This window comes from Equus przewalskii, chromosome 10 (assembly GCF_037783145.1).
Source record: "Equus przewalskii isolate Varuska chromosome 10, EquPr2, whole genome shotgun sequence".
In the NCBI taxonomy this organism is placed as follows: domain Eukaryota; kingdom Metazoa; phylum Chordata; class Mammalia; order Perissodactyla; family Equidae; genus Equus; species Equus przewalskii.
In genome coordinates, this window is record NC_091840.1 from 821,632 (window position 1) to 848,221 (window position 26,590).

At 54.4% G+C, this 26,590-nt stretch overlaps 2 protein-coding genes and 1 long non-coding RNA gene across 3 annotated transcripts; all 3 read right to left on the reverse strand.

Annotated features, from left to right (window-relative positions):
- Positions 1-2,282: 2,282 nt before the first annotated feature.
- Positions 2,283-6,825, reverse strand: UTS2R (urotensin 2 receptor). Its single transcript, XM_070563743.1, has 2 exons — positions 6,586-6,825; positions 2,283-4,035 (listed from the first exon to the last, which is right to left on the reverse strand). The coding sequence occupies exon 2, from the start codon at positions 3,949-3,951 to the stop codon at positions 2,797-2,799; it is 1,155 nt and encodes a 384-aa protein (XP_070419844.1). The 5' UTR covers positions 3,952-4,035; positions 6,586-6,825; the 3' UTR covers positions 2,283-2,796.
- A 10,368-nt stretch (positions 6,826-17,193) lies between these two features.
- Positions 17,194-19,609, reverse strand: TEX19 (testis expressed 19). The gene is made up of 2 exons (XM_070563745.1): positions 19,595-19,609; positions 17,194-19,304 (listed from the first exon to the last, which is right to left on the reverse strand). The coding sequence occupies exon 2, from the start codon at positions 19,045-19,047 to the stop codon at positions 17,992-17,994; it is 1,056 nt and encodes a 351-aa protein (XP_070419846.1). The 5' UTR covers positions 19,048-19,304; positions 19,595-19,609; the 3' UTR covers positions 17,194-17,991.
- Positions 19,610-25,231: 5,622 nt separating this feature from the next.
- On the reverse strand, positions 25,232-26,065 carry LOC139074177 (uncharacterized). Its single transcript, XR_011523713.1, has 2 exons — positions 25,919-26,065; positions 25,232-25,573 (listed from the first exon to the last, which is right to left on the reverse strand). It is a non-coding gene; the product is annotated as an uncharacterized lncRNA (long non-coding RNA).
- Positions 26,066-26,590: the final 525 nt, after the last annotated feature.

Sequence of the window (26,590 nt, forward strand, 5' to 3'; positions counted from 1 at the left end):
CTTCAGCCCTTTTGCTGGGCCATCCCTCCCTCCCTGATTCCCCCAGGCCTCAGGTGAGCCTGCCAGCTCCAAACTGGCAGAGGGCTCCCACAGCAAGGGTACGGGCATTGCTCCCTTAGACCTTTGTGAGCCTGGCTGCGTCCCTTCCCCAGTCTGAGCCTCTCCCTGGCCCCTGGGACAGCAAGTTGGAGACGAACCTCCCTGGGTTAGGAGGAGACCCAGGAAGGAGCTTGTGCAGTGCGGGTACCCACCGCCCAGGCTCAGAGGGGTGGGAGAGATGAGAGCTGCTCGCCCCACCCAGCCGAGCCCCAGACTGTCCCAGGTATGGGCAGGGATCCCAGGGTCCTGGGGCTCAGGGCCCAGATGGACTGTCCTGGGACAGCTGGCCCGTGCTCGGGGGTCTGTGCTGTGAGGCTGGAAAGGCAGGCTTGGCCTCACTCAGCTCAGGGCCTGGTGACCAAGAGGGACAGACACACAGATGGAAGGAGTCCCAAGCTCAGCTAAGCAGAGGCACAGCTTGTCTGCCTGGGGCTGGGGCCTCTCTCCCCGGGGCCACCATCTTTTACTTCCAAACAGCCCCTGGTCCCTAGCCTGGCCTGCAGGAGCCTGCCCCATATGTCTTCCCCTGCCCTGACTCAGGGTGGCCACAGCCCCCCATGTGTGACCACGCATCCTGAGAGGGAAATCACTGCCCCCAGCCTGTTCTTCTCCTCTTCCCCAGAGAGGTGTGTGTGTGTGTATGTGTGTGTGTGTGTGTGTGTGTCTATCTCCAGCCTCAACCCTTTCCCAAGGACCCGCAGGCTCACCCCCAACATCTCTCACCACCGACTGCCTGTGGTCCCCCCCAGGGAAGGTGCCTCCCTCCATAGTGAGTCTGGATTGTTCTGTCCAGGCTGCCTCCCCAGCCAGAAGCCCTCTGGCTCCCACTGATTCTCCAGAATCTTGGCTGCCCCACTGGCCCCCACTACTGCTCTTGCCCTGCTTCCCCTGACCCCTGAAACAGGGCCCTCCTAGACGAGCCTCCCTGCCTATGCACGGCCTCACCCCACTATGTCCCTCCATGCCCCACCACTGCCTCAGATAAACCCCTGCCCCACCCCCAACACTCAAGGGCTCCTGGGTCAGGACCCGACCTGACTCTAGGTTTCATCTCCGCCCCCCACACCCATCACGGGACACGGTACTCTGCCTGCTCCCTCCTCTACCCCTTTGCCCCCAAGTTCCCTCTGCGTGCTGCCTGGCACACCTGGGTGTCCCTGGAAGCCCAGCCTGGCACCTTAGGAAAGTTAACCAGGATGCTCAGGTCTCTGACACAGAGCATGTGTCAAGGCAGGTCCTAAGTTTGGGGTCAAAAACGTAGCTTCCTCAGCATCACTCCAAGAAACGGTACAAAGAACATATTCACATGTGCAGATGAATAGGGGCCGTGGGGACACTTTTGGGGGTCTCTGGTCTCCAAGGTTGGGGCCTTCTCAGCACATCTTGGAATCAAGACTCAGGAAGCAAAGATCTGGGGTCATGGTTACAGTGCAAACTTCAGGCCATTCTCTTCTGAAAACATTCGGGGTCCCAAGTGGGGCCAATGGTCTCAGACTCAACACCTAGGGGCTGCCGGTGGGGGTCTCCACCTGCCTGCACATCAGAACCTGGCAGGGCCCTGAAGGGGGTCCAGGTGCGGCCCAGGCTGGGACCCACCTGTGGGGCGGGAGCTGAAGCCACAACGCGGAGTGTACAGCTGCCAGGGGGGGTAGGGGGTGAGGAGAGGTCCAGAACCTTCCCCGAGAGTGAGCTCTCTGAGGGTAGGGCACGGTGGCCTCAGTGTCCCCAGGAGGCCCAGCTTGAATGCTGCACATAGGAGGCACAAGATAAACTCTGATGCCGTGGGTATGATCCACCTCCCAACCCCTCCACCCCCCACCTCCCACCAGGCACACAGAGCTGGGAAGGGAGAGACAGATGAGCTGCTAATGGGAGAATTCTGGCTCACAGTTTCAGTTTGGGGGCTGTGCTGCTGCCCTGGAGCAATGGCCCCTCTTCCCTGAGTAAGCAGTGGCTGGTCATTCCCTGCCTCGCCCGGGGGCCTGGCTCAAGCTGGACGGCACCCACCCACTGCGTCAGGACGGCCGGACCAGCCACCAGCAAAGGCCTCAAAGGAAGATGTGTGCCCACCAACAAGGCTCTTCCACCTGCTGTCGGGGGACATCCTGGGGGCTTCTGCTGGGTCCCTGAAGATATGGGTCCTCCCACCCCTTGACATCCCACCCCAATGCTGAGGCAGGACAGAAGAACAGAGCTTGGAGTTTATTGTTCCAAGTGCTGAAGCTGTGAGGAATGGAGCCACACAGGAGCTGGGAGGGACTGGGGCTGGGGACACAGGGGCTGAGCACTGGCCAGAAGAGGGGGGGTCCCGTGCAGGCAGCTTGTGTACCCGCCACGAGTCAGGGTGGGCACTGCCTGGGCGCTCACGTCCACTGCTATGGGTGGTGAAGACCTTACTCACCATGGTCTTCAGAACCTGGTTCTGGGCCTGAGGCTCCTGTTGACCCTCAGGGACGGGCTGGGAGTGGGGCTTCTGGGCATTATGAGGAAGGTGGCTGATGGAGCTGAAATAAGCCACGGAGAAGGGAGAACAGGGAACTTTCCAGAAGAGGACTAAGGAAGTGGGGCAGTCAGCCGGGGGCAGTGGGGGGCTGGGAGGGGCTCCAGGCAGTGACCTGGGCTCTGGGACCTCTCCCAGCAGGCCTCCAGCCACCCCCTACCCCACTGACCCCAGTGCCATGTGGGGCCCAGGGTCACTCAGGCACAGACGCCCCTGGGAGCTGCCTGGGGCAGCATGACGGTCTCGGTGGCCTGCTGGCTGGTAGAGGACAAGGAGCGGCCTGAGCCGCGCTGGAAGCGGACTCGGCACTGCGGGAAGCTGCCGGCGCCCGCGGGCCCACAGGCGCCCCTGGCCTGGAGCGAGCGCAGGCGGAAGTCACGGTAGTTCTTGGTGAGCAGCGTGTAGAGGAAGGGGTTGACGCAGCTGTTGCCATAGGTGAGGCAGGTGGTCAGGTAGTTGACGATGCGGGCGGTGCGGGGCGTGAGCAGCTGGGCTGCGCGGTACTGGGACAGGAGCTGCCACAGCCAGAAGGGCAGGAAGCAGGCCCAGAAGAGCAGCACGATGCCCAGGATGAGGTAGAGCACCCTGGGGTTGGGCAGCCGCCGCGTCTGCGTGAAGGAGGCCCGCTGAGACAGCCAGTAGGCCCGGGCCAGGCGGATGTAGAGCAGCCCGATGACCACGCCGGGCCCCACAATGCTGGTCCCGAAGAGCAGCGTCAGGTAGGCGCGGTGGGCATGCTGGCCCCAGGCCGGCAGGCAGAGGCTCTTGTGGCCCCTGCGGACAAGCCGGATGGCCAGCATCATGGGCAGTGCCAGCAGCAGCGCCAGCAACCACGTGCCCAGCGCTAGGACCTTGCGGTAGCCCTTGGAGCGCTGCACCGTGTCCAGCGGCCTCAGCACAGCGGCGTAGCGCTCGCTGCTCATGACGGTCAGGGTGAAGATGCTGGCGTGCATGGTCAGGAAGTCCAGGCTGAAGAGGATGCGGCAGCCCACGTCGCCAAAGTGCCACTCCTTGGTCACGTAAGTAGCCACGATGAAGGGGATGCTGAGCAGGTAAAGCAGGTCGGCCAGCGCCAGGTTGACCACGTAGATGTACATGGGGGCCGAGGCGTGCAGGAAGCGGAACATAACCACCAGCGTGTACACGTTGCCTGCCACGCCCACCAAGCCCATGGCCGAGAGCACCACCCCGATGGCACCTGTGGCCACCAGGTCCTCTAGGGAGCTGGGCGCTGTCGGGCTGGCCCACGAACTGTTGAGGGATGCATTGGGGCCACCAGGCAGCTCAGGCACAGTGCTGCCTGCTGTAGCCAGCTCGGGGAATCTGCTCGCCGGCTCCGGGCTCAGTGCCATCTCTGCTGCCTCACACGGGGCTCCGGGCTAGGGTGTGATGCTCCTTTGGACACAGACGGGGCATCTGTGGGCAAGAAGCTCGTCCTGCAGGAGAAGATGCCCATTAAAGATGCCCAGGAGGCCATGTGAGGTCACACTTCCCATCAGGTTGGGGGGCCTGCAGAGGGACGGGGCTCATTGACTCCCTCCTCCCCCTGGGGACTCCCTACTCAGAACTCTGTCACTCTGCCTCGTTTTCCCCAGCTACCCAGGGGACCAGAGAGCCACCAACCAGCTGCCCCATGGTGTGCCCCAGCTGCACCTCCACCTGGGACCTCTGTGGTTGACTGGACTTTTCTGAAAACCAGTGCACAGCCCCTGGGGGGTGGGGTCAGCAGCAGATGGAGATGGGAGTCCTCCCTGAGTCTCACCTTCTAGGTGAATGAGCAAGGGAGCTGTGGGTACCGAGTCCTTTCTCCCAATTTATTTCTCGTGTACATTTTAAAAAATATGTTTTCTTCAGATTGCAAAAGTATTATAGGCTGACTTTAAAAGTTTAAATAGGAAAATATGTGTGGTGAAGACGGGAAAGCCCTTGCAATCTTCCTTTATCCATATGAGGAAAACGAGCTTTCATTCCCACCTCTTACTGTCCACAAAAATAATGCAAGATGGACTGGGGACCTGCATGTAATGAAATCAATCAACCAGGCTTCTGAAAAACACACGAGACTCTCTGCACAACCTTGGATAAGCAAAGATTTCTCAAAAAGGAACAAAAAACACTAACAATAAAAGAAAACACCGATCAAGTGGACTTTATTAAAATTACGAACTTCAGTGAGAGAGTAAAAATGTAAACCCTGGACTGGGGAAAGATTGTCAGAGACAGATAAAAGACAAAGGACAAGTAACATGTCAAAGAACTACAAATCAGTAAGACTAACAACTCATTCAAAAAAAAAAAAAAAAGGGGGCTGGCCCCGTGGCCGAGTGGTTAAGTTCGCGTGCTCCGCTGCAGGCGGCCCAGTGTTTCGTTGGTTCGAATCCTGGGCGCGGACATGACACTGCTCATCAAATCACGCTGAGGCAGCGTCCCACATGCCACAACTAGAGGAACCCACAACGAAGAATATACAACTATGTACCGGGGGGCTTTGGGGAGAAAAAGGAAAAAATAAAATCTTTAAAAAAAAAAAAAAAAAAAGACAAGATTTAGACAGGAACTTCTCAAAAGAGGATATCCAAATGGCCAAGCAACACATGAAAAGATGCTCGACATCGTCAGTCATCAGGGACTCGCAGATCAAAACGAATGCACTCCCACCAGGAGGGTGGGACGCAAAGGGCAGACAGACACCCAGCGTTGGGAGCACGTGGAGAACTGGGGCTCCACTTTACTGCTGGTGGGGCTGCAAAATGGTGCAGCCGCTTTGGAAAGCAGTCTGGCACTATCGGTAAAGCTGGACTTGTGCACGCCCTCCCACCCACCAGTGCCACGCTCAGGTTTGTACCCAAGAGGAAGGAGGGCAAATGTCCACAAAAAGACAAGAGCAGCTTCATTCCTCATACCCAGGAGCTGAGTCTACTCAAACATCCACACATGGCAGCGCAGATAACAAACTGTGACGTCTCCGCGGAAATGCTCCTCAGCGGTGAGGACGATGGAAATATCCTACAGTCAACAAGGTGCAGGAAACTCATACACTATGTTGAGCGAAAGAAATCGGACAGAAAGACAACACACCGTGTGATTCCATTTATAGAAGTTCAGGGACCGGCAAACCCGACAACACAGAGGAGGTCAGAGGACGGAGGGTGTCACCCCAGAGGGGGCCCTGCAGCCCCCTGCTGGTCCTGATCTGGGTGGGTGGTGACACAGGCATAGACACATGTAAACACTCATGGAGCTGCACACCTAAGATCTATGCTTACTGTATGACGACTATCTTCACAAGAAAAAAGAGGCCTAAAACGTGGGAATACTTCCACAGAGAGGGGAGGCCCCGGTGCCGCCTATCTCCTCCCAGCCACCGATAATACCGGCTCCAGGCTTCTCCCTCCGCTCCTCCAGGGTTGACAACGATGAGGATAAACTCGAGACCGTCCCTCCAGCCGATGCCCGGGCAGACTCGGGGGTGCAGAGACGCCTTCCAGGCCCCTGTGCCCACGAGATCCGGCCCAGCCTCTGGTCTGGCGAGGGGAGCTGGGGGTCCTACCGGCCAGAGGCCCCTGTCCAGGCTGCTGCCGCGGGTCCCGGTCCCAGAGCCCTCCCGCCCAGCGCTGCCCAGGACCCGAGCTGGGGGGCGCGGGATTCCCCAGCCCGAGGCGGCTGCGCGCCTCGGGCCGCAGCGGGACAAGCGGCTGCCGGGGGCCGCGCCTCGGAGCACCGGAGAGAGGCGAAGCCCCGCCGAGCCCGCGCGCACCTGCGGCTTCCCGGTCCTCCCTCGGCCCCTCGGTGCCGCCACCTGCGCGGATCGCGTCCCCCGGCCTCCCCTGGCACTGGCATTCCTCTGGCCGCCCTGGGGCTCGAGGAGGGCTAAGGGCGCGGGCGATTCCGCTGGGATAGTGCGGGTCGGCAGGGAGGGCGCCTCCTGCCCAGCGCCCCCGACCCCGCGCTCCGGCCGTGGCACTCGCGGCGCCCTGCTTGCTCACCTCAATAGCCGGGGCAGCGGGATGTCGCAGCCGGGGGTCGCGCTCAGGGACGGCCGCCTCTCCGCTGCACGTCTCCAAACGCTCTGCGCGGAACTTTCCCGAGGGCTCCGCCCCGGCCGGGCGTGCAGAGGGCTGGGGGCTCCCAGGGGCGCGCGGCGGAGGGAGCCCGCCCGAAGGTCCCACCAGGAGAGCCGCGCTCTGAGCCCAGGTCACTGGTCGCCGCCGCCACCTGCCCGGCCGCCAGCTGGGAATGCGCCGCGGCCGCGCGCCAGCGCCTGGATATTAATAACCCGGGGCCGAGGCTCGAGGGGGCGGCGCTAGGGGCGCTGGAGGGACGAGGGGGGCAGCGCTGGGGCGGGCGGGCGTCGAGGGTAGGGCAGCGGGGAAGGGGTCGCGCGGGGAGGGGTCGCTGGGGGCGCCAGGGCTTGGAGAGGAGAAGGTGCCGAACCCGAGGTGGGGCACCTCTTGTGGGACATGGACCGGTCACGTCGCCGCTCCGGACCCGGGGGCCGTGTCCGTGGGGTGAAGCCGCCTCCCTCCCGGCTGCCCTGGCCAACCCGCAGCCTCTCCGCGGGGTCTCTGCTTCCCGCCTTTGCTTCTCTGCACCCGCACACCCCAGCTGTCAGTGAACCCCTGGACGTGCCTGCCCGCTTAGCGCGCTTAGTGCGGGGGACACTGGGGGGCGGGGGACGGGGACGAGGCAGGCCGCGACCCTGTGTCATTAATGACATTCACAATGTTGTGCAGTCATCAGCATTTCCAAAACCTTTTTCTCGCCCCAAACAGAAATTCCGTCCCCATTAAACAACTCCCCATTCCTCCCTCCCCCCAGCCCCTGACAACCACGGTTCTCCTTTCTGTCTCTGTGAATTTGGGATATTCTAGGAACCTCAGGTAAGTGGAATCATACAGGATTTGTCCTTTAGTGTCTGGCTTCTTTCACTTGGTATAAGGTCTTCAAGGTTCATCCACACTGTAGCACGTGGAATTTCCTTTTTAAGGCTGAATGGTATTCCAAGTGTACAGACCATGTTTTGCTTATCCATTACCCATGATGGACCCTTGGGTTGACTAGAGCTGCTCTTTTGTTTAATGATTTCCTGTTCCTTTTATGGATGATATTCCTTCCTTTATCTCTTTGGAAAATCCTAACCATCCATATTGTCGGGTCTTTTTCAGATGACTCCATCATTTTCAGGGAGCCTGGGACCCTCTGAGCACTGCTCCCCACTCCTCGTTAACAGAAAAGGACCCTGAATCACGCTGATACCAAAACCTGACAAGGACACCACGAAAAAAGAGAACTACAGGCCAATATCACTGATGAACATAGATGCAAAAATTCTAAACAAAATTTTGGCAACCAGAATTCAGCAATTCATCAAAAGAATCATACATCAGGACCAGGTGGGATTCATACCAGGGACACAGGGATGGTTCAACATCCGCAAATCAATCAACGTCATACACCACATCAACAAACTGAGGAATAAAAACCACATGATCATCTCAATAGATGCAGAGAAGGCATTTGACAAGATCCAACAGCCATTTATGATAAAAACTCTGAGCAAAATGGGCATAGAAGGAAACTACCTCAACATAATAAAGGCCATATCCGACAAACCCATAGCCAACATCATACTCAATGGGCAAAAACTGAACCCCATCCCCCTGAAAACAGGAATGAGACAAGGATGCCCTCTATCACCACTCTTATTTAACATAGTACTGGAGGTCCTGGCCAGAGCAATCAGGCAAGAAAAAGGAATAACAGGAATCCAAATAGGGAGGGAAGAAGTGAAACTCTCGCTGTTTGCAGACGACATGATCTTATATATAGAAAACCCCAAAGAATCCATTGGAAAACTTTTAGAAGTAATCAACAACTACAGCAAAGTTGCAGGGTATAAAATCAATTTGCATAAATCAGTAGCATTTCTATACTCCAGTAATGAACCAACAGAAAAAGAACTCAAGAATACAATACCATTCACAATCGCAACAAAAAGAATAAAATACCTCGGGGTAAATTTAACTAAGGAAGTGAAGGACCTATATAATGAAAATGACAAGGCCTTTCTGAGAGAATTGGATGACGACATAAGGAGATGGAAAGACATTCCATGTACATGGATTGGAAGAATAAACATAGTTAAAATGTCCATTCTACCTAAAGCAATCTACAGATTCAACGCCATCCCAATCAGAATCCCAATGACATTCTTTACAGAATTAGAACAAAGAATCCTAAAATTCATATGGGGCAACAAAAGACCCCGAATTTCTAAAGCAATCCTGAGAAAAAAGAACAAAACGGGAGGCATCACAATCCCTGACTTCAAAACATACTACAAAGCTACAGTAATCAAAACAGCATGGTGCTGGTACAAAAACAGGTGCACAGATCAATGGAACAGAATTGAAAGCCCAGAAATAAAACCACACATCTATGGACAGCTTATCTTTGACAAAGGAGCTGAGGGCCTACAATGGAGAAAAGAAAGTCTTTTCAACAAATGGTGCTGGGAAAACTGGAAAGCCACATGTAAAAGAATGAAAATTGACCATTCTTTTTCACCATTCACCAAAATAAACTCAAAATGGATCAAAGACCTAAAGGTGAGACCTGAAACCATAAGCCTTCTGGAAGAAAACGTAGGCAGTACACTCTTTGACGTCAGTATTAAAAGGATCTTTTCGGACACCATGCCTTCTCAGAGAAGGGAAACAATAGAAATAATAAACAAATGTGACTTCATCAGACTAAAGAGCTTCTTCAAGGCAAATGAAAACAGGATTGAAACAAAAAAACAACCCACTAACTGGGAAAAAATATTTGCAAGTCATATATCTGACAAAGGCTTAATATCCATAATATATAAAGAACTCTCGCAACTCAACAACAAAACATCTAACAACCCAATCAAAAAATGGGCTGGAGACACGAACAGACATTTCTCCAAAGAAGATATACTGATGGCCAATAGGCACATGAAAAGATGCTCATCATCGCTGATCATCAGGGAAATGCAAATCAAAACTACACTAAGATATCACCTTACACCCGTTAGAATGACAAAAATATCTAAAACTAATAGCAACAAATGTTGGAGAGGTTGCGGAGAAAAAGGAACCCTCATACACTGCTGGTGGGAATGCAAACTGGTGCAGCCACTATGGAAAACAGTATGGAGATTCCTCAAAAAATTAAAAATAGAACTACCATACGATCCAGCCATCCCACTACTGGGTATTTATCTAAAGAGCCTGAAGTCAGCAATCCCAAAAGTCCTGTGCACCCCAATGTTCATTGCAGCACTGTTTACAATAGCCAAGACGTGGAAGCAACCTAAGTGTCCAGCAACAGACGAATGGATAAAGAAGATGTGGTACATATATACAATGGAATACTACTCAGCTGCAAAACAGAACAAAATCATTCCATTTGCAATAACATAGATGGACCTTGAGAGAATTATGTTAAGTGAAATAAGCCAGCGAGAGAAGGATAATCTGTGTATGACTCCACTCATATGAGGAATTTAAAACTATGGACCAAGAACAGTTTAGTGGATACCAGGGGAAAGGTGGGGTGGGGGGTGGGCACAAAGGGTGAAGTGGTGCACCTACAACACAAATGACAAACATTAATGTACAATTGAAATTTCACAAGATTGTAACCTATCAACAACTCAATAAAAAAAATAAAAAAAAAAGAAAAGGACCCCGAGTCCAGTCACTCTTGACTCAGGAGAGTCTCTCTGTCACCCCACCACAGCTTATGAGCAAGGGGACTCATGGACAGGTCTTGCTCTCATCCTCTCCCTCTGTGGGCAGGTGACCGGCCTTGTCGTGTTTGGGCCCATCTGCTGCCTTTGGTCCAAACACTCTGTGACCTAGGACATGCCTGGGTCACAGAGAGAAGCCTCCAGGAACACAGCCGAGGGTCTGCTGCTGAGGTCACTGAGCAGCCCAGCCTGACACCAGCCCTCAGGCCACAGACCAGGACTTACAGGTGACGGAGGACAGCATCATCCAAGAGTGTAGGTCAGCTCACTGCCCTTCTAGGAGCAGCCTTGGTGCCTCCTCTCCTGGTCGTGGCATCCTGCAGAGCCGCAGGACACGAGGCCCATGACCTTCTCTCCATTTGCATCACGAGGAAAGGACAGATGCCATCCAGCATGCATGCTGTACAGACATTGCAGTCAGTGGTGAAGGGGCTGGACTGTCCTCAGTGTGGGCAACAAGGAGTGGGTAGAGTGAGGCCCAAAGCTGTTGATAGCCGGCGACATCCCCTTGAGGGGCACTGTCAGGTAGACACCTGAGAACGCTCCTCTACTGCACAGGTGACCTCGGCCTGGACCTGAGAGGACCTGAGTGTCCACAGAGAGGTGCTCTCTGCTCAGCCCAGAGCCGGGCGGGGGGGGGAGGGGGGGGCGGTGGGCAGGGCTCCTGCAAGAAACTGAGGAATGTCTGGGGCTGCTACTGCCCTCTGGGGAAGTTGGGGCCCCCACCCCTAAAACCTAGTGTGCTCTGTGCAAAATTAACTGCCCGCCTGTGACTCACTTTATGGACCATTAAATCATAAATCATAATCATCCGGCTCCTACTTTCCACACATGTGACTTTAAAGCTTTGCTCTGCACATAATGGGTTTAAAATATTCTGAAATGATCATTTTTCTGCAAGAACTTGTTTCCAATTGTATTACAAGGTTCCATGGAAGATAAGCTTCCTAGACAGAGTCTGGCCTCATGGGTCTCTTCATAGGTGTCCATCCAACCCAACTACAGACTCCTTAAAGAGGCACATCCTGTCACTGCTCCCCCTCCCCCCAAAAAAGCCACGGGGGAAGGTAAAGAGGAGTGGACAGGACCAGGGGTGGGGAGTGCAGGCCAAGATGCACCCTGACACAGTCCAGGCCAGTCCCACCCATGGTGCCCAGCAGAGGCTACCTGGAGCCTGCCCAGGGCCGTGGGCTCACTGCACTGCCCACAGTCAGGGCACCTGCTCGGAAGGAGGTCCCCAGCGGGGACACACCTGCTGCCCCGCAGTCGGCAGGTCCAGGCGCCGCAGTCAGCGGCTCGCCATCCTTTTCCAGGAGACCCTTCCCTTTGGTGCTGCTGCTCTGATTCCTGCTGTCAATTTCAGAAACTACAGTCTTGCCAGTCCTGGTTCCACACACCCTCAGATCTGAGACCCAGCTGGAGGGACGATGCTATCAATCAAACCAACCAAAACATTCGCAGGTCTCCAGCTGGGGGCGGCCCCTGTTAATGAGCAGAGAGCCCCAATATCTGAGCAACCCGAGGGACTGAGGTGCTAAGGCCGGCACGGGGCATTGTGGAGTTCCGAGTGTTCCCCCACCAACCCCGGGCTTGGGACGGCTGACACGTGGGGAGAGTGAGGAGCGAGGACAAGTTTCAAGTACATATAACACTGTCTTCAATCAGAGTCCACCCTTGGGGGCGACCTGGGGAAGCCACGTGGGCCCCTGCCTCCTAGAGAGGTGCTAGGGGTCCTAACACTGCAGCCTGCCTGGTCGCAGGGGTCCACTTAGGCTGGGTGACCTGTGGAAAAGGGCCCCAATTCAGGATGCATGAAGCCTCACGTTCTGAGTGAAGAGGCTGGATGCAGAGCCCCCGAGAGCCCTTTCGGGATTACAAAGGTGGGAGTCAATGCTGGAGTGAAAGTAGAAACCCCAAGAGCTCCAGATTTCTCCTGCAAACAGTACTAGCGAGGCCACGTGTCCCCACTGTGTCTGAGGGTCTAACCCCATGTAACAGTACAGAGGCTCCTTTCCCCTCAGCGTGGCCACCCCAGTCCTCCCTGCCTCCTCGGGAAATAAGGAGGTCAAGGGCCCTGCCTCCTTCCTGAGGCCTATCAGCCCCATCCATGAAAACAGCAGTGGGGTACCCCTGCCCTGAAACTAATGCAGGGGCTTCTGTAGCAGCCAAAATCCAAAGGGGTGGGGTCCCTTCTCCTGCAGGTCTCCTGGGGACTTTCTTCACGATCATCACCATCAACTTCATCGCCGTCTCCATCAGCACCGTCACCACCACCATCATTTTTACATTCACACAGAGCATTACACACACCTGGGTACCCCGATCTAGACCTAGTGACAGTCTTCTTCCATATTTGCTTCACACTGTTGTTTCCCGAAACAACACATCCCTAGCCTTCCACATTCCCGTTCTCCTCCTTCCCTGGAGGCACCATTGCCCTGACTTTGGAGTGACTCAAACTTTTTTTTGACCACGTCTTTTCCATGTGCGATTAATGATGTGCTTTAAAATTTTCCTAAGTGAGACCGCATTGTTACCAAAAGTTCAGTCTCTGAACTCAGTGCCAATCTAAATAAGGAGAACAGCGTTTTGGGTGAGAAGGAAAGAAAGCTTTATTTTCTTTGCCAGGCAAAGGGAGCAGCAGCCAGCTAGCGCCTTAGGAACTGCTGGCTCCCCATCAAGAAGTAGGTAAGGGGTTTTAAAGCTTGCGAGGAATGAGGCTGCTTGTAGAGAGGGAGCCTGTGGCCTTGCTGGCTGGAGCTTTCCCACCAGCCTGTGTTTGGCCTTGTGAGGCTGCTTGCAGGAAGGAGGATGGTGACGTAAGGGAATCCACAGGCGGGTGTCCTTGGTTGTCTGCCTGCATGGTGGATGCTGGATTCTGGTGCCAGGAAGTCAAGGAGTAAGAAGGGAAAGGGGAGGCGTGCTTTTGGTTTTTACCCCCATATGTGCTGGATTTAATGTAGGGGAACTGATATCAGGGTCAGTATCAATACAGTGCCTATCCTTTGCACTTTTCTCTTTTCTCTCAACCTGAGAGATGAGAACTCATTCACCTCTCTGAAAGGCTCTGTGGAACTCCATGCACATACCCCAGGGAGCCCCTCCACTCCATTTCTAGGGTCAGATGCTGACCAGACAGAGTCAGGCAGGGCTCTGGGCTGGACACAGAGAGGCCAAAGAGGTCTGGACTCCAGCTGCCTTGGTGTGAATCTGGGTATCTTCCTTGTCAGCTGTGTGGCCTTAGGGGAGCTACCACACCTCTCTGTGTGTCAGTTTTCTCATTGGTAAAATGTAAAAAAGGTCAGGATAGGGCAGTCTTAGTCCTCAGTTGTCTTCTCCACCTAAGACAGAAAGTTCTAGAGAATCCTGAGAAATGTAAAGAGATTTCTGTCTGCAGAGTGGGGCAGGGTCCCTTTTCTCTGAAGCAAGCTGCCTCTACCCATGTTGCCCCCAACAAAGGAACCGTCTCTGTGGCAGACAGTTTACAGAGACACTTGGTCCTTTCTGCAGGGTTTCCACCAAGTGCCCAAGGTCCAGACACCACAGGCCACCCTGGAAACGGAGGCTCCTCCAACACACAGATGCCCCCCACACCCTGGGGAGAAGGGCTCAGACTGGTGTAGGCCCCTCTGGGACGGGGGGAGCCGCAGGCCTAGTTGTAGTCCATAACATGGACACATTTCCTGGTAGTGTCAGTTGACATGTTCCCTGGCCTCTCCCAGGGCTGAGAATGATGTCAGCACATCACAGTAGATGTTTCTGGAACAGGCTTGTACCGCAGAAGGCAGAATGCCACACACCCTGTATTCACCTCTCCTCCCTTTGGGCCCCTGCCTTCTCTGTTTTGCACTCTGTCCACCTCTTGCATAGACCACTCCCCCCAGACCCACGCCAGGTCTGCACATATGGGGCCAGGGCAGCGTCACCTGACAAGATACAGGATTTTCAGTTAAATTCAGGTTTCTGATCAACAATTTTTTTTTTTTAGACTGGCAGCTGAGCTAACAACTGTTGCCAGTCTTTTTTTTATTTTTTTTGCTTTTTTCTCCCCAAATCCCCCCAGTACACAGTTGTATATTTTAGTTGTGGGTCCTTCTAGTTGTGACATGTGGGACACTGCCTCAGCATGGCCTGACGAGCGCTGCCATATCCGTGCCTAGAATCTGAACCAGTGAAACTAAACGCTGGGCCGCCACAGGGGAGCGCGCGAACTTAACCACTCAGCCACCAGCCCCAACAAACAATTTTTAACACTACTTGGAACACCTGCCAGGGGCATCCCTCCACTCGAACCTGCCCAGGCTGTGAATATAAATGAGCGTAACTGTTTGTGATGCAGCTTTGAAGAGAAAAGAAAACCACCGTGTAGCTGTATGCAGCGCAAAGGCCAGCATTTGCATTAACAGCCAGAATTGACAGTAGCTGTTTTAAGCAAACAAGTGGACTAATTCACATTGAAGTGGTGTCTGGAGGTGGGGGTTCTTCACGATCCTCTGGCAAGTGAGCGAACGGTTATCCCTACCTTCGGACAACGTGCTACAACTTTCACATTTGACTTTTAAAAGTTAAGCCGAGAGGGGGCTGGCCCCGTGGCCGAGTGGTTAAGTTCGTGCGCTCCGCTGCAGGTGGCCCAGTGTTTCGTTAGTTCGAATCCTGGGCACGGACATGGCACTGCTCATCAGACCACGCTGAGGCAGCGTCCCACATGCCACAACTAGAAGGACCCACAACGAAATATACAACTAGGTACCAGGGGGCTTTGGGGAGAAAAAGGAGAAAAATAAAATCTAAAAAAAAAAATTAAGCCGAGAGGCCAGCCCGGTGGCGTAGTGGTTGGGTTTGTGCGCTCTGCTTAAGTAGCCCGGGGTTCGTGGGTTTGGATCCCGGGTGCACACCTACACACCGCTCATCAAGCCACGCTGTGGCAGCATCCCATACACAACATAGAGGAAGACTGGCACAGATGTTAGCGACAATCTTCCTTAAGTAAAAAGAAGAAGATTGGCAAGATATTAGCTCAGGGTCAATCTTCCTCACACACACACAAAAATTAAAAAATTGGTTTGTCCCACAACTAGAAGGACGTGCAACTAAAATATACAACTGTGTACGGGGGGGTTTGGGGAGATACAGCAGAAAAAAAAATTGGTTTGAAATTCACGTAACATAAAATTAACCATGTAAGTGAACAATTCAGTGGGATGTAGTGCATTCACAACATTGTGCAGCCATCACCTCTGTCTAGTTGCAGACATTTTCATTACCTCAGAGGAGACCCTGCACCCATTATGCAATACTTCCACGCCCCCTTTTCCTCAGGGCCTGGCAGCCACTCATCTACTACTTTCTCTGTGGATTTCCCTATTCCAGACATTTCATGTAAATGGAATCATACAATATGGGGTCTTTTGTGTCTGGCTTCTTTCATTTAGCATCCACTTGCATAAACCTTTTTGAGGTTCATCCATGTCGTAGCATCTATCAGAACTTCATTCCTGTTTACAAATAACGTCTCATTGTAGGGACGTGCCGCATTTCATTTATCTGTCCACCTGTTGGACATTTGGCTGGTTTCCACTTTCTGGTGATTGTGAAAAGCGCTGCTGTGAGCATGTACATACATGTTTTTACTTCATTTGGGTAGATACCTAGGAGTGGAATTGCTGGGTCAGATGGTAATCACATGTTAATCTTTTGAGGATACATTTGATCTTACTTCATTTTCACCATAACCTTGTGAGTTGGTGTTTTTCCCCAATTTCAGATGAGAAGAGCTGAGGAACCAGCTATAGCCTCATGACTCAGGGCTTGGGCTGCTTGCTCCTGACCTGTGCATCCTGGAGCCCTGCAAAGCAGCTGGGCCATCAAAAAAAAAAAAGTCTGCCCAAAGCAAGGGTTTGCTGGAATAATGAATAAATGCACCGTTTAACCCGGAGGGACGAAGAGAGGAGGGGATGAAGGCAAGACCCCTCCGGGTGCGTTAGGGAGAAGAGCCAGATGCACGTCCAAATACACACTCCAAGTCACCAAATGCTCACAGAATTATGGAGACGTGTTGAAATGTTTCGAACGGCCACCACATTAATGCCTTTTCTCCGTTTAATTAGCATCGGAAAACTTCATGACTTAACGCCTGGAGACTCACTTCTTTTTCTTTTTTTTTTTTTAAGATTTTATTTTTTTCCTTTTTCTCCCCAAAGCCCCCTGGTACACAGTTGAATATTTTCAGTTGTGGGTCCTTCCAGTTGTGGCATGTGGGACGCTGCCTCAGCGTGGTCTGATGAGCAGTGCCATGTCTGCACCCAGGACTCCAACCGATCAAACACTGGGCCTCCTGCAGCGGAATGTGAGAACTTAACCACTCGGCCACGGGGCCGGCCCCTGAAGACTCACTTCTGAAAGATACGTGAGAGGAAGACTGCCCTCAAAATTTGATGAAAGGACCTTACTGCTGCTGTTGATACCTAACACAGCAGTAAAACTCCCCAGAGGAACTGTTAGACCTGGACCCTCCAGTGAAATGGACACAGCACATCCATGAATCACTGGAAGGCTGTGCCAGCCAGAATCCACCAACAGACTTTGGAAACCTTGAAATGGGTCATTCACAAGAAGCAGCTGCCAATTAAGAGCTTCTTCCCTGCCCACCACACCCTGATGACCAGAGGTCCAGAGCCCTTCTTCAGTGAGTGTGCCTCTCCCTCTGTCTCACGAATATTATTAGCATCCTTTACACATGGTTCTGTCCATAAATTTTTCAATGTCAGGGGCACAAGCTTATATTGACCAAGATCTGTTTGACGACACACTCTCATCATTATTCAAAACATGGCCCGTCTTTATTTAAAGCATGTGAACGTATTTTACAAATTGAAATGAATACCTGTGAAACAAACTCCCAGCCAAAAAACTGACCAGAACCGTCACTGTCCTGTGCTACTCCCACCTTCTTTCCCCTGCTCACAAGGGATTGAAATCTGTCAGGTGGCTAAACCTGCACACTGAGATGACAAGGCCAATCAACTAGGACGAGCTGAGGGATGACTAGCACAGGGGCTTAGTGCAAAATTCTTATAGCTTCATTTAACTAAGTAACATACAAAGAAACACGGACTGAACAAACTGCATAGAACCCCACCGCACACCGCAGTCCCCGCTGACAGGGTCCTGGGGAGCCGCAGAGACCATCCAGGCAAAGGCAAGCACATTTCCCCGTGGCTGCCAGACTCTGGGGTGATCCAGGGACTCAGTGTCACACTTGAGACGTCCCTCCCCACGGACAGGGCAGGCCGCTGCACAGGTCCGTGTCCTGCTGCCACTTCACACGCTGCACAGCAACCGCTCATGAGGCACCTCCTGGAGAGCGTCACATTCCTAACTCCGTGACATTTGACACAGAAGCACTTCTCTCCCAGTTACAGGCATTTGGGTGCCTTCCCTGAGGCCGCCGCAGGTCCCACTTCTCAGTCCCCAGGACACTCCCCATTCTTCCTCCACACCCACAAGTCCCCATCCTTTGCCAAAATGCTCCCCTGGCCATCATGAAGGGGCAGCTGCCAGTCCTTCCCAGTCTCAGGCGTCTGGGGGCCGCCAGAACAATGTGAACACTTGGGCCTCAGTCCCTCAGTCCTGGGGCCCTGGGCTGAGACGCTGGAAATAGGGCAGCTCCCCCAGGCCCGAGGCTCTCCCCAGGCCCTCTGGACCCACTGCTCCGGGTCTCAGCGGTGCTGGGATCCCTTTCTTGGGTGGAGGACAGAGACCCAGACGCTGGCTCCCCCTCCTGGACCTCCCTTTTGGTCCAGGGTGAGTAAGAGAGGATCGTGAACCCCATCTTAAGCAGGGCTGCGTCTGCAGGGACCAGCTCTTCACTCTGCCCTGGGGAACAGGATTCCAGAACGCTCAGCTTCCACCTGTGCAAGTCCTGCCCGGGGGCTGCATCTTGGAGCCTCACCGCCCACACCTCGCCCGGCTCCAGCAGCAGCTCCCAGCACCCCTCCGAGGCCTGCATGGCCCACGCCGGCGTCATCTTCCGGAAGTAGACAGCATCGTGGCAGCCCACCATGGACACCACTTGCAGGTCCCCTAACCAGGCCTTGGCCTCAGCGGGGTCCACGGCCCGGGTGGTGCCCAGCTCCAACACCATGGGCTCCCCGGGGTGCAGGTCCAGGCTGAGAAATCTCTGCCACAGAAGAGGGGGCGATGGCCAGTGCAAGCAGGTAGGGAGCCCCCCGAATCTCCAGGGAAGGCCCTGGGTCCAGTCAGCATCCTCAGGACCCAGGCACAGGGGGGTCACATCCTGAGGCTCCAGCTCGGTGGGCACAAAGTGGTAGTCCAGCCCCACCTCTTCTGACTCCTCAGGGGCCGACGCCAGGCTGCCCGACCCCCACGCCGCAGACGGCCCCTGCGCAGGCTGCCCCTGGCCCTGCCCCCAGTCGGACCCCGGGGACGCCCCCTGCAGAGGTTCCGCCTCGGCGAGGTCCATCAGGTCAAAGTCCCAGTCTTCATCCTCCCAGATGTCCGACTCCAGCAAGTCCCTCAGGTCCAGAAAGGCGGTCTTGAAGCAAGCGAAGCACAGCCTCAGGTGGCTGCCGTGCTGCAGCTGGTACAGCCAGGACGCGTGCAGGCAGGACATGCCCTCCCCCGCGTGCCGCGCGCTGACCGGGGGACACATGTCGCTGCCCGCCCCCGCTCGACCGACCGCGTGGACGCAAGAGCGGACCGGCAGGCACCGTGGGGACTGCAGGGGGTCCGGCCTCGGGGGCGGGGGAGGAGGGTCAGGAGGGAGAGGCGGAGGAAGGTGTTTCTTGCAGGGGAGTCCGTCGGGAGCGGGAGGAACCGGTCCTGATTCCACGGGGACCTGCTGGGGCTGGGAAGACTGAACTTCCAGAAGTTTCTTCAGCTTGTGCAATTGCCCTGTCCTCCGGGGAGCTGCGAAGGAGAAGCCGGGGAGGTTCAGGCCCTGGCGGCAGGTGGGAGCAGACCCTGCAGGCCGGCAACCCGCGAGGGGGCTTCAGACCCGCCCCGGGAGGCTCCGCCTCTGCGCAGCTCCGGGGGGGGGGGGCCCTCCCCGCCCACCCGGGGCCCCCTGCACCCGGTGGCCCCCCGAGACCGCCCACGGGAGCTGCGCCTGGACGAGGCCCTGCTGGGCCACGTGCGTGCTGCGGCCTCCACCCGCTCGCGTCCCCCAACCCTCTCCCGCCCCGGGCAGAGGGCCTCACCAGGCGGGCGCCGGGGAAAGAAACACCCACCCCCTGCCCCGGAATATAAAGGGCCAACTTCCCATGGTGCTCTGGGCGCATCTGCATATCTCCCATGAGCCTCAGCCACCAGGACGTGGAACTGCTGAGTCATCCCCCCAGGAGCGCCCGGCCCCCCAGGGCAGGCCTGTGTCCCCCCCCCCGCCCCCCGACTGTCCCCCGGGTGGTCGCGCCTGAACTTGGTTCCTCTGAGCGCCGAGGAAGCCATTTGCGCCCCTCTTTCCCTCTGCAGCTTCTGAGACGCGCGGGCGAGCGTCTCCCTGTGGCCGCCGTCCCTTCCAGGGGCCCCTGGGGACCTGCCTGGTCGCGGCCCGGCCGTCTGGCCGAATGTGGGTTCCGTCTTGCCGTCTCTTGATCGAAGGTTCTTTACGGGTTTTGGAAACCCACCATCGTCAGTTAGTTACGTCCTGAGCACGTTATGGTCTGTCCATATGGTCGAATGTGTCCATCTGTTTTTTGAGGAAAAAGGGTTTTGGTCTTTGTAAAGAACATCTTCAGTTCCCCTAGACGGCGCTGTTAGTTTCTTGTAGTTTCATCATATTCTTTCACATTTGTTTGCTTTGTAATTTTTCGTTTAAAGGTAAGTTGCTTCTGTAAAAAACTATAACACGAGTATAGATAGATGGCTTTTTAAATCATTTGCCAAATTAATCAAGTCATTCAGCCTTTCCTTCCAAATTCCCCGATTAGTGCATCCAACTGCACCTGCCCGGTCCCCCCCAGGACGTCTGACAAGTGTCCCCAAGGGTACAAGTCTCTGTCTGGACTCCCGGTCAGCAGCTGGGCCCGTGCTGGGCAGTGCCTGCAGGGGAAGGCATAGCCTGCCTCTGGAATTAGATGACAGCAACGTTCCTTGGATCAGTGGTTCCCAAATTTTTGATCAACAAATGGCAAGCGATAGGATGTATTGGAGTATAGGAGGAAGCCATTTGGTGTAAAACTAATTTGGTCTAACCTTGCTTTTTCCAAAGGGGCCTGACGTGGCTGTTGAGCATGCGTTGTATATCTGCTTTAAGCATTTGCTACGTGTCAAACACAAGAACAAACGCCCTGAAGATAGAGGTGCAACTTCCTCCACACTGGCATTTCCTTAAGGATAAACATCTCTCCATAGGCTGGGAATTGATTGCTGTGCTCACCTGTGACCACCCAGCTCAAGACAGCAGACCTGCTCCCTGCTGTGTCCGTCAGTCCCTGTGCCGAGAGGGCAATCTCGTGACTATTGTAAAAGGGACGTTTCAGTCACGTGATACATTCTCTTTGACGGTGTGTAGCCACTCTGTACACCCCACTTCTTTGGAGTGCTCCAGTCCTTTGTGGAAGGACTCTCCCGGGCTATCTGGTCCTCAAATCTGGCTCATAATAAACTCACCCCACTTTTGATTTATAGATCGGTTATGAATTATTTGGACTGACATTTTGCTGCAGTTAAAATTCTCTTGGGAGTTTGAAAGTCCCAGTGTCCATGTCACAGCAAGTGGCAGACACCCTGAGGCGACCCCCAGTCAGTCTCACTCTCCCCACGATTGAAGGTGGAAACTGTGACTTGCTTCAGACCAATAGACATGGCAAGGGTGATGGATGTCACTCCCTTGACTATATTAGCATATATATGCATTCATTATTGTATCTATTATATGTAGTATACATTACATTTTATATCCATACATACCCTCATGTATTTATCTATATTTGTACACATATGTGTCATGTATATGTACTTACACACACACACATGTATATATATACATATGCATACTCCAAGCAGACTCCTGCTCCCTCCCACTGGTCTTGAAGAAGGAATCAACCCTGCTGTGAACTGTCAGTGGAGGTTGGAGCTCTGGGGAACCTGGCCCTTGCCTACCGAACAGTGACTGGGACGGACCCAGTTCAGAGGGACGGTGGCTGCCTTGGGTAGTTTGGAAGAGCATGTGGAGTTGGGGGTCAGGGGAGGTTCCATGACCTGCAGGGATTTCGTGTGTCCTCTCTCTGGCTGCTCCCAGGGCTGGGACACTAATGAATAATAGTGATGCTCCTGGTGAATTCTCACTTGTCTGCCAAAACCAGCAAGCCGCCTCCTCCCTCGCTTCACTTCTGGTCTCTCTACACACTTTTATCATCGCCTGTATTGCTGTGTGTAATTCACTTGTTTTTCTGTTTCCTCTCTGGGCCAAGTACCCAGAGGGTATGGCTGAGTTGGACTCGGGTCTCTGACACAGAGAAGAGACTCAGGACACAAAGTGAAATCATCAGTGGGACATTTTCCTGTTCCCCTTCTCAATGCCCAGGGTCATCAGGCCTCGGTTCCACCCTGACATCTTGGTGGCAGAGCCTGTGCCTCCACTCTCACATGCCCCCAGCTCCCGCCTGCAGCAGGTGAACAGAGCTGAGCCCGGGAGGGTCATGTCCCCACAGCAAGGATGCACAGAGCTGGCACGGGAACCGTGGCCCATCAGAGCCTCCACTGCCCAGGCCCCCTTTGCCCACCTCATGCTGAGGTTCACGTTTCAAGGGGCCTGCCCTCAGCCCCAAACCTCAGTGGCTTCTGCAGTTACTGTCATGACACATATTTATTCTAGGAGATTAGGAGAACATAGAAATCCGTAAAGAAAATTCAGTAACTCCCAATACCATCACCTTGGCTCATGGCCTCCAGGGTCCTGGTGGGGCTGGGCCACCCAGCTCTGCTCGCCTAGCTATGAGGTGAGCGTGTGTCAAGCAGGGAAGAGTGAAGGCACTTAAACTCCGGGAGAGGGCAGCCCTGATCCTCCTCCCCTTCTGGCACTTCAGATCCACAGGGATCCGTATGATCTTGTGACCCAGAGGACAAAGACTTGCTTCCTGCGGAGCTGTCACCATCCACTCATTCATGTTTCATTGCTCCATCCTCTCACCTGTTCAACAGGTGCTAAGTGGGCGCCCCTGGTTCTGAGCACTGAAGCCTTACCAAGGAGCACTAGTGGCGTGCCAGCTGCCCTCTCAGGAGGCACAATCGTCAGAGGAAGGAGGTGGAACAAAGGGCCAGCACCGTGCTGGGACAACAGGGACCAATATTTTGAGAGCAGCTGTCCCGCATCGGTCAGCCGGAGAGGCTTCTGAGAGGAGTCCCAAAGTGGCCGTCCACCGTGGGACGAGTGTGTGTTTGTTCTCTAGGAGTTATGGAGACCTGGGCTCGGCCTCCCAACATCCACACCCTTCAGAACACTCGGGTTGGGCCTCGTGAGGAAGAATCTAGAACTTCCCATAGCTTGGGGCAGCCTCAGACCTGTTTGTGTAGGTCCTCAGGTCCCTTCATCAAAAATGGAGGCCCAGGGACGAAGAGAGTATTGAGTATGGTGCACGAGACAGACAGAAGAGAATGCATTATTCATGACAGGAGGATCACAACGGGAACCTACGAGAGGTCAGAGAAAGACGTCGACGTTTACAGGAATGAGTTTAAAATTGCAAAACAGCATGTCCATTTTGGAAACTGGGAAATAGCATCCGTGCCCAAAGGTAGGTTTTCATCAGGACACGGCCAAAACCGTGGAATGTTGCACACCCACAGAAAAAAAGTTTTTGAAGAACTAATGTAAAATCATCAGATCTCTTAAGTGAAAAGAAACAAAAGCAGGTTATAAGATCAAGTACACAGTGTTGCTTTGATTTTATGAAAGAAAAAAGTCTGTGGCCATGTGTGCAAGTGCTGAGTGTGATGTACACAAGTGGGTTCCTGCCTGTGTGAACATGTGTCAGGTGTCACGTGTCTGTGCCCCACGTACATGTGTTGGGTGCCACGTGTCTGTTGGCATATAAAGAATGATGGGAGAAATACACCCACATCAGCTGAGAGTACCTCTGGGTGGTGGTATTGGGAGTTATTGAATTTTCTTTACAGATTTCCGTATTCTCCTAATTTCCTAGAATAAATATGTGCTGTGACCAGACCTTCAGAAGCCGCTGTAAGCCCCTGGAAGTGCTTCGTGAGGAGTGGTGGGCTCTGTGCCAACCCCTCCAGGTTGGACTCTTGGGCCCAACCTTTCCCCCACCCATCTCCGTGGGCCGTTCTCAGCACCCGCCCGTCGGGCTCCATGAACTGTGACTCCTCCTGGGCAGGCGTCAGTCCGCCCTCCACACTTCCAGATCCCCACCAGGGGCGGGACAGAACACTGGGGTGAGGGCTGTCCCCATGGGGCCACAGCAGGGCTGGGACCTCCTTCCTGGGGTCTTCCACTGCCCAAAGCCCTTTGGGGGCTGACTTGAGAGCCCCTGGAATCTCCCTCAGATTCTTTTATGTCAATGCTTGTGGATGTCTGAAGTGTCCATCCAGCCCCTGCGTGGCTGCGCGTGCCCATCAGCAATACCGTTGCCACGGTTACTTCCAGGCAGCCGAGGCCCTGTGCCCAGCTACAGCAGGCATGAGAAGAGCCAGATTCAGGGTGAACTTCCCCCCAACAAGTGAGCATCCTGTCTTCCCGGCGTCCCCGGTGACCGTCTCCTTGTGCAGTGACCACCAGCCCCGCCCTAGTCGCACTCTGCCCAGGACGCATGGCCTCCCGGGTGCTGCCCTCAGCCACGACTGCCTCCTCTTCAGGGAGCACACTGGAAATGGGGCATCTCCGTGTCCATACTCCAGAACCCCCAGAACCATCCAGGCAGAAACACATTCATCTTGTGTGAGTTTCCTGTGGCTGCTGAACAAATAACACAAATCAGGGATTTAGAGCAGTGCACATTTATTCTCCACGGGTCTGGAGGTCTGAAGGCCAAAACGGGCCCCAGGCAGGTTCTTTCTGGAGTCTCCGTGGGAGGCCCTCTTGCCTTTTAGCTTCTGGAGGTGCACACATCCCTTGGCTCACAGCATCTTCTCTCCTCGCTGACCTCTGCTTCCGTCCTCACCCCTTCTCTCTGTGACTGACCCCCTGCCTCACTCTTATAAGGACCCTCTTGAGGTCATCGGCCCACCCTGAATCCAAGCTAAACCCCCATCTCAAGATCCCTAACTTAATCACACCTGCAACATGACTCTGGCCATGTAAGGTGACATATTCACAGGTTCTGGGACTAGGATCTGGACACCTTTGGGGACGTTGTCCAGCTGATCACAGACCCCCATCCTGTGCTCTTGATGGTCCCTGCCTCACTCTGGAATTCATGGAAAAAGCCTTTTCTCTCAGCACACATCAGAAGTGCCCCGGCTTTCTCCTCAGGCTGGTTGGCAGAAGTCTGCAGGAGCTCAGGGGACAGGCCCTCAGCTCTGTGAGGCTGTGCCCTGCCCCCTTACACCCAGGCTTAGCGAGATCCCACATGCATGTCTGACAGGGGTGGGAGATGGGACAAGGAATTTGGCATTGTGGGAAGCGGCTTCTCAAAGTCTCAAAGCTCTGCTCTGCGACAATCGTGTGGATCTGACCCTCAATACCAGTGCTGAGGGGCTGCCAGGACCGGCTCAGGCCCTATGCCCGCAGAAGCCACTCAACACCCTCAAAACCAGGGCCAGATCTGGACTTGCCAGGCTCTCTGAATTTCTGGATAGGCAGATAAGTCAAACTGGGGGAAGAATACAGGGTTACCAACCAAGCTATCTTTCCACAAAAGACATTTTCACACCAGAGGTTCAAAGTCCATAGTTTCCGATTAAAGAATTTTAAATTGAATAAATTTCACTTCAGGAGAAGCTCCCCCTTATTTTTCTCATTTAGCATCAGAGGAAAGGGACTTCCCATCAACCAGAGTTGCCACAAAATGGCTCCGGAATAACCGACCGACGCACTGAAGAGAGTGAAGGGAGAGAAGAGCATCCACGGTGAACTGGAGCTGTCGAATCAGACAGACAACCTCCGGCTGCAAAGCACATTGTCTTGAAATGAAGAACTTGTTTAAGAGCAGGTTTGATGAGCAGGTTTGAAGAACGGGTTTAAGAGCAGGTTTGATGAGCAGAAGACAGAACTGGTGAACCTGAAGATGGGTCAATATCAGAACCAAGGCACAAAGAGAAAGTAGGACAGGACTTCAGGACATGTGGGGCACGCTCAGAACATCTAACAAAGGAGGAACTCAAGCCTTGCAAGTAAAGCAGCTGCCCCTGGGGGCTCGCGGGGCCGGGGGGCTCGGGCTGCCTGCTGTACACCCCACAGCAGCTCTGGACGGAGGGGGGCATCCAGACGTTGGTCTACCCCCGAGGGCAGCGGAGGCCAGAGCATGTTCAGGGGAGGAAACCGCCCTCCCCCAGATGGTGGGACCCTCGCTCTGTGAAAGGCCTTTACCCTCCCCGGTGGGTGGGTGGGTGTCGGGGCTACTGACCATCGCGCCCTGTCGCAAGTCTTAAAGAGCCACCACCTGGAGAGGCAGCATCCTCTGGAAGATGCCCTCTGGAGCCAGCTTCTCTTCACTGAACCTCACTTGCCACTGAATTTAGTGACACAATTGGAAATAGGTTCCCTTGGAAAAAATTACTGTTCCCCTGCATAATAATGCTCATTGCGTGTGGAGCAAAGCTTTTAAAGTCACATTGAATGGGAAACGGGGTTTTTCTGGTCAGTAATTCTCACTGTGAATCACAGGTGGGTGGAGTCACTTTAGCACAGAACTAGGTTTTAGGGGCGGCCACCCGACAACCCCGCAGGCAGCAGCCGTTCCTCAGTTTCCCACAGGACCCTGGCTCCTCCCCCTCCCCGCTCTGGGCTGAGCAGACAGCCCCACTGTGTGGATGCTCGGGTCCTCCCAGGTCCAGACCAAGGTCACCTGTGCCGTAGCGGAGGGCTCTCAGCTGTCTCCCATCCATGTGGGGATGCCCCCGGCCACCAGCCCTCAGCCCTCTGGCTTGCTCCCTCTCCCTTCATCCCTCCCCCAACTCCCCATCTCCTCATCCCGTCACCCCTTTTCAGGACAGCTCAGCTCCTTTCCTACTGACCACAGGGTCTGTCCAGCTTGCACACTGGACTGGCGTCTGTCCCTCCCTTGGTGGAGAGAAGG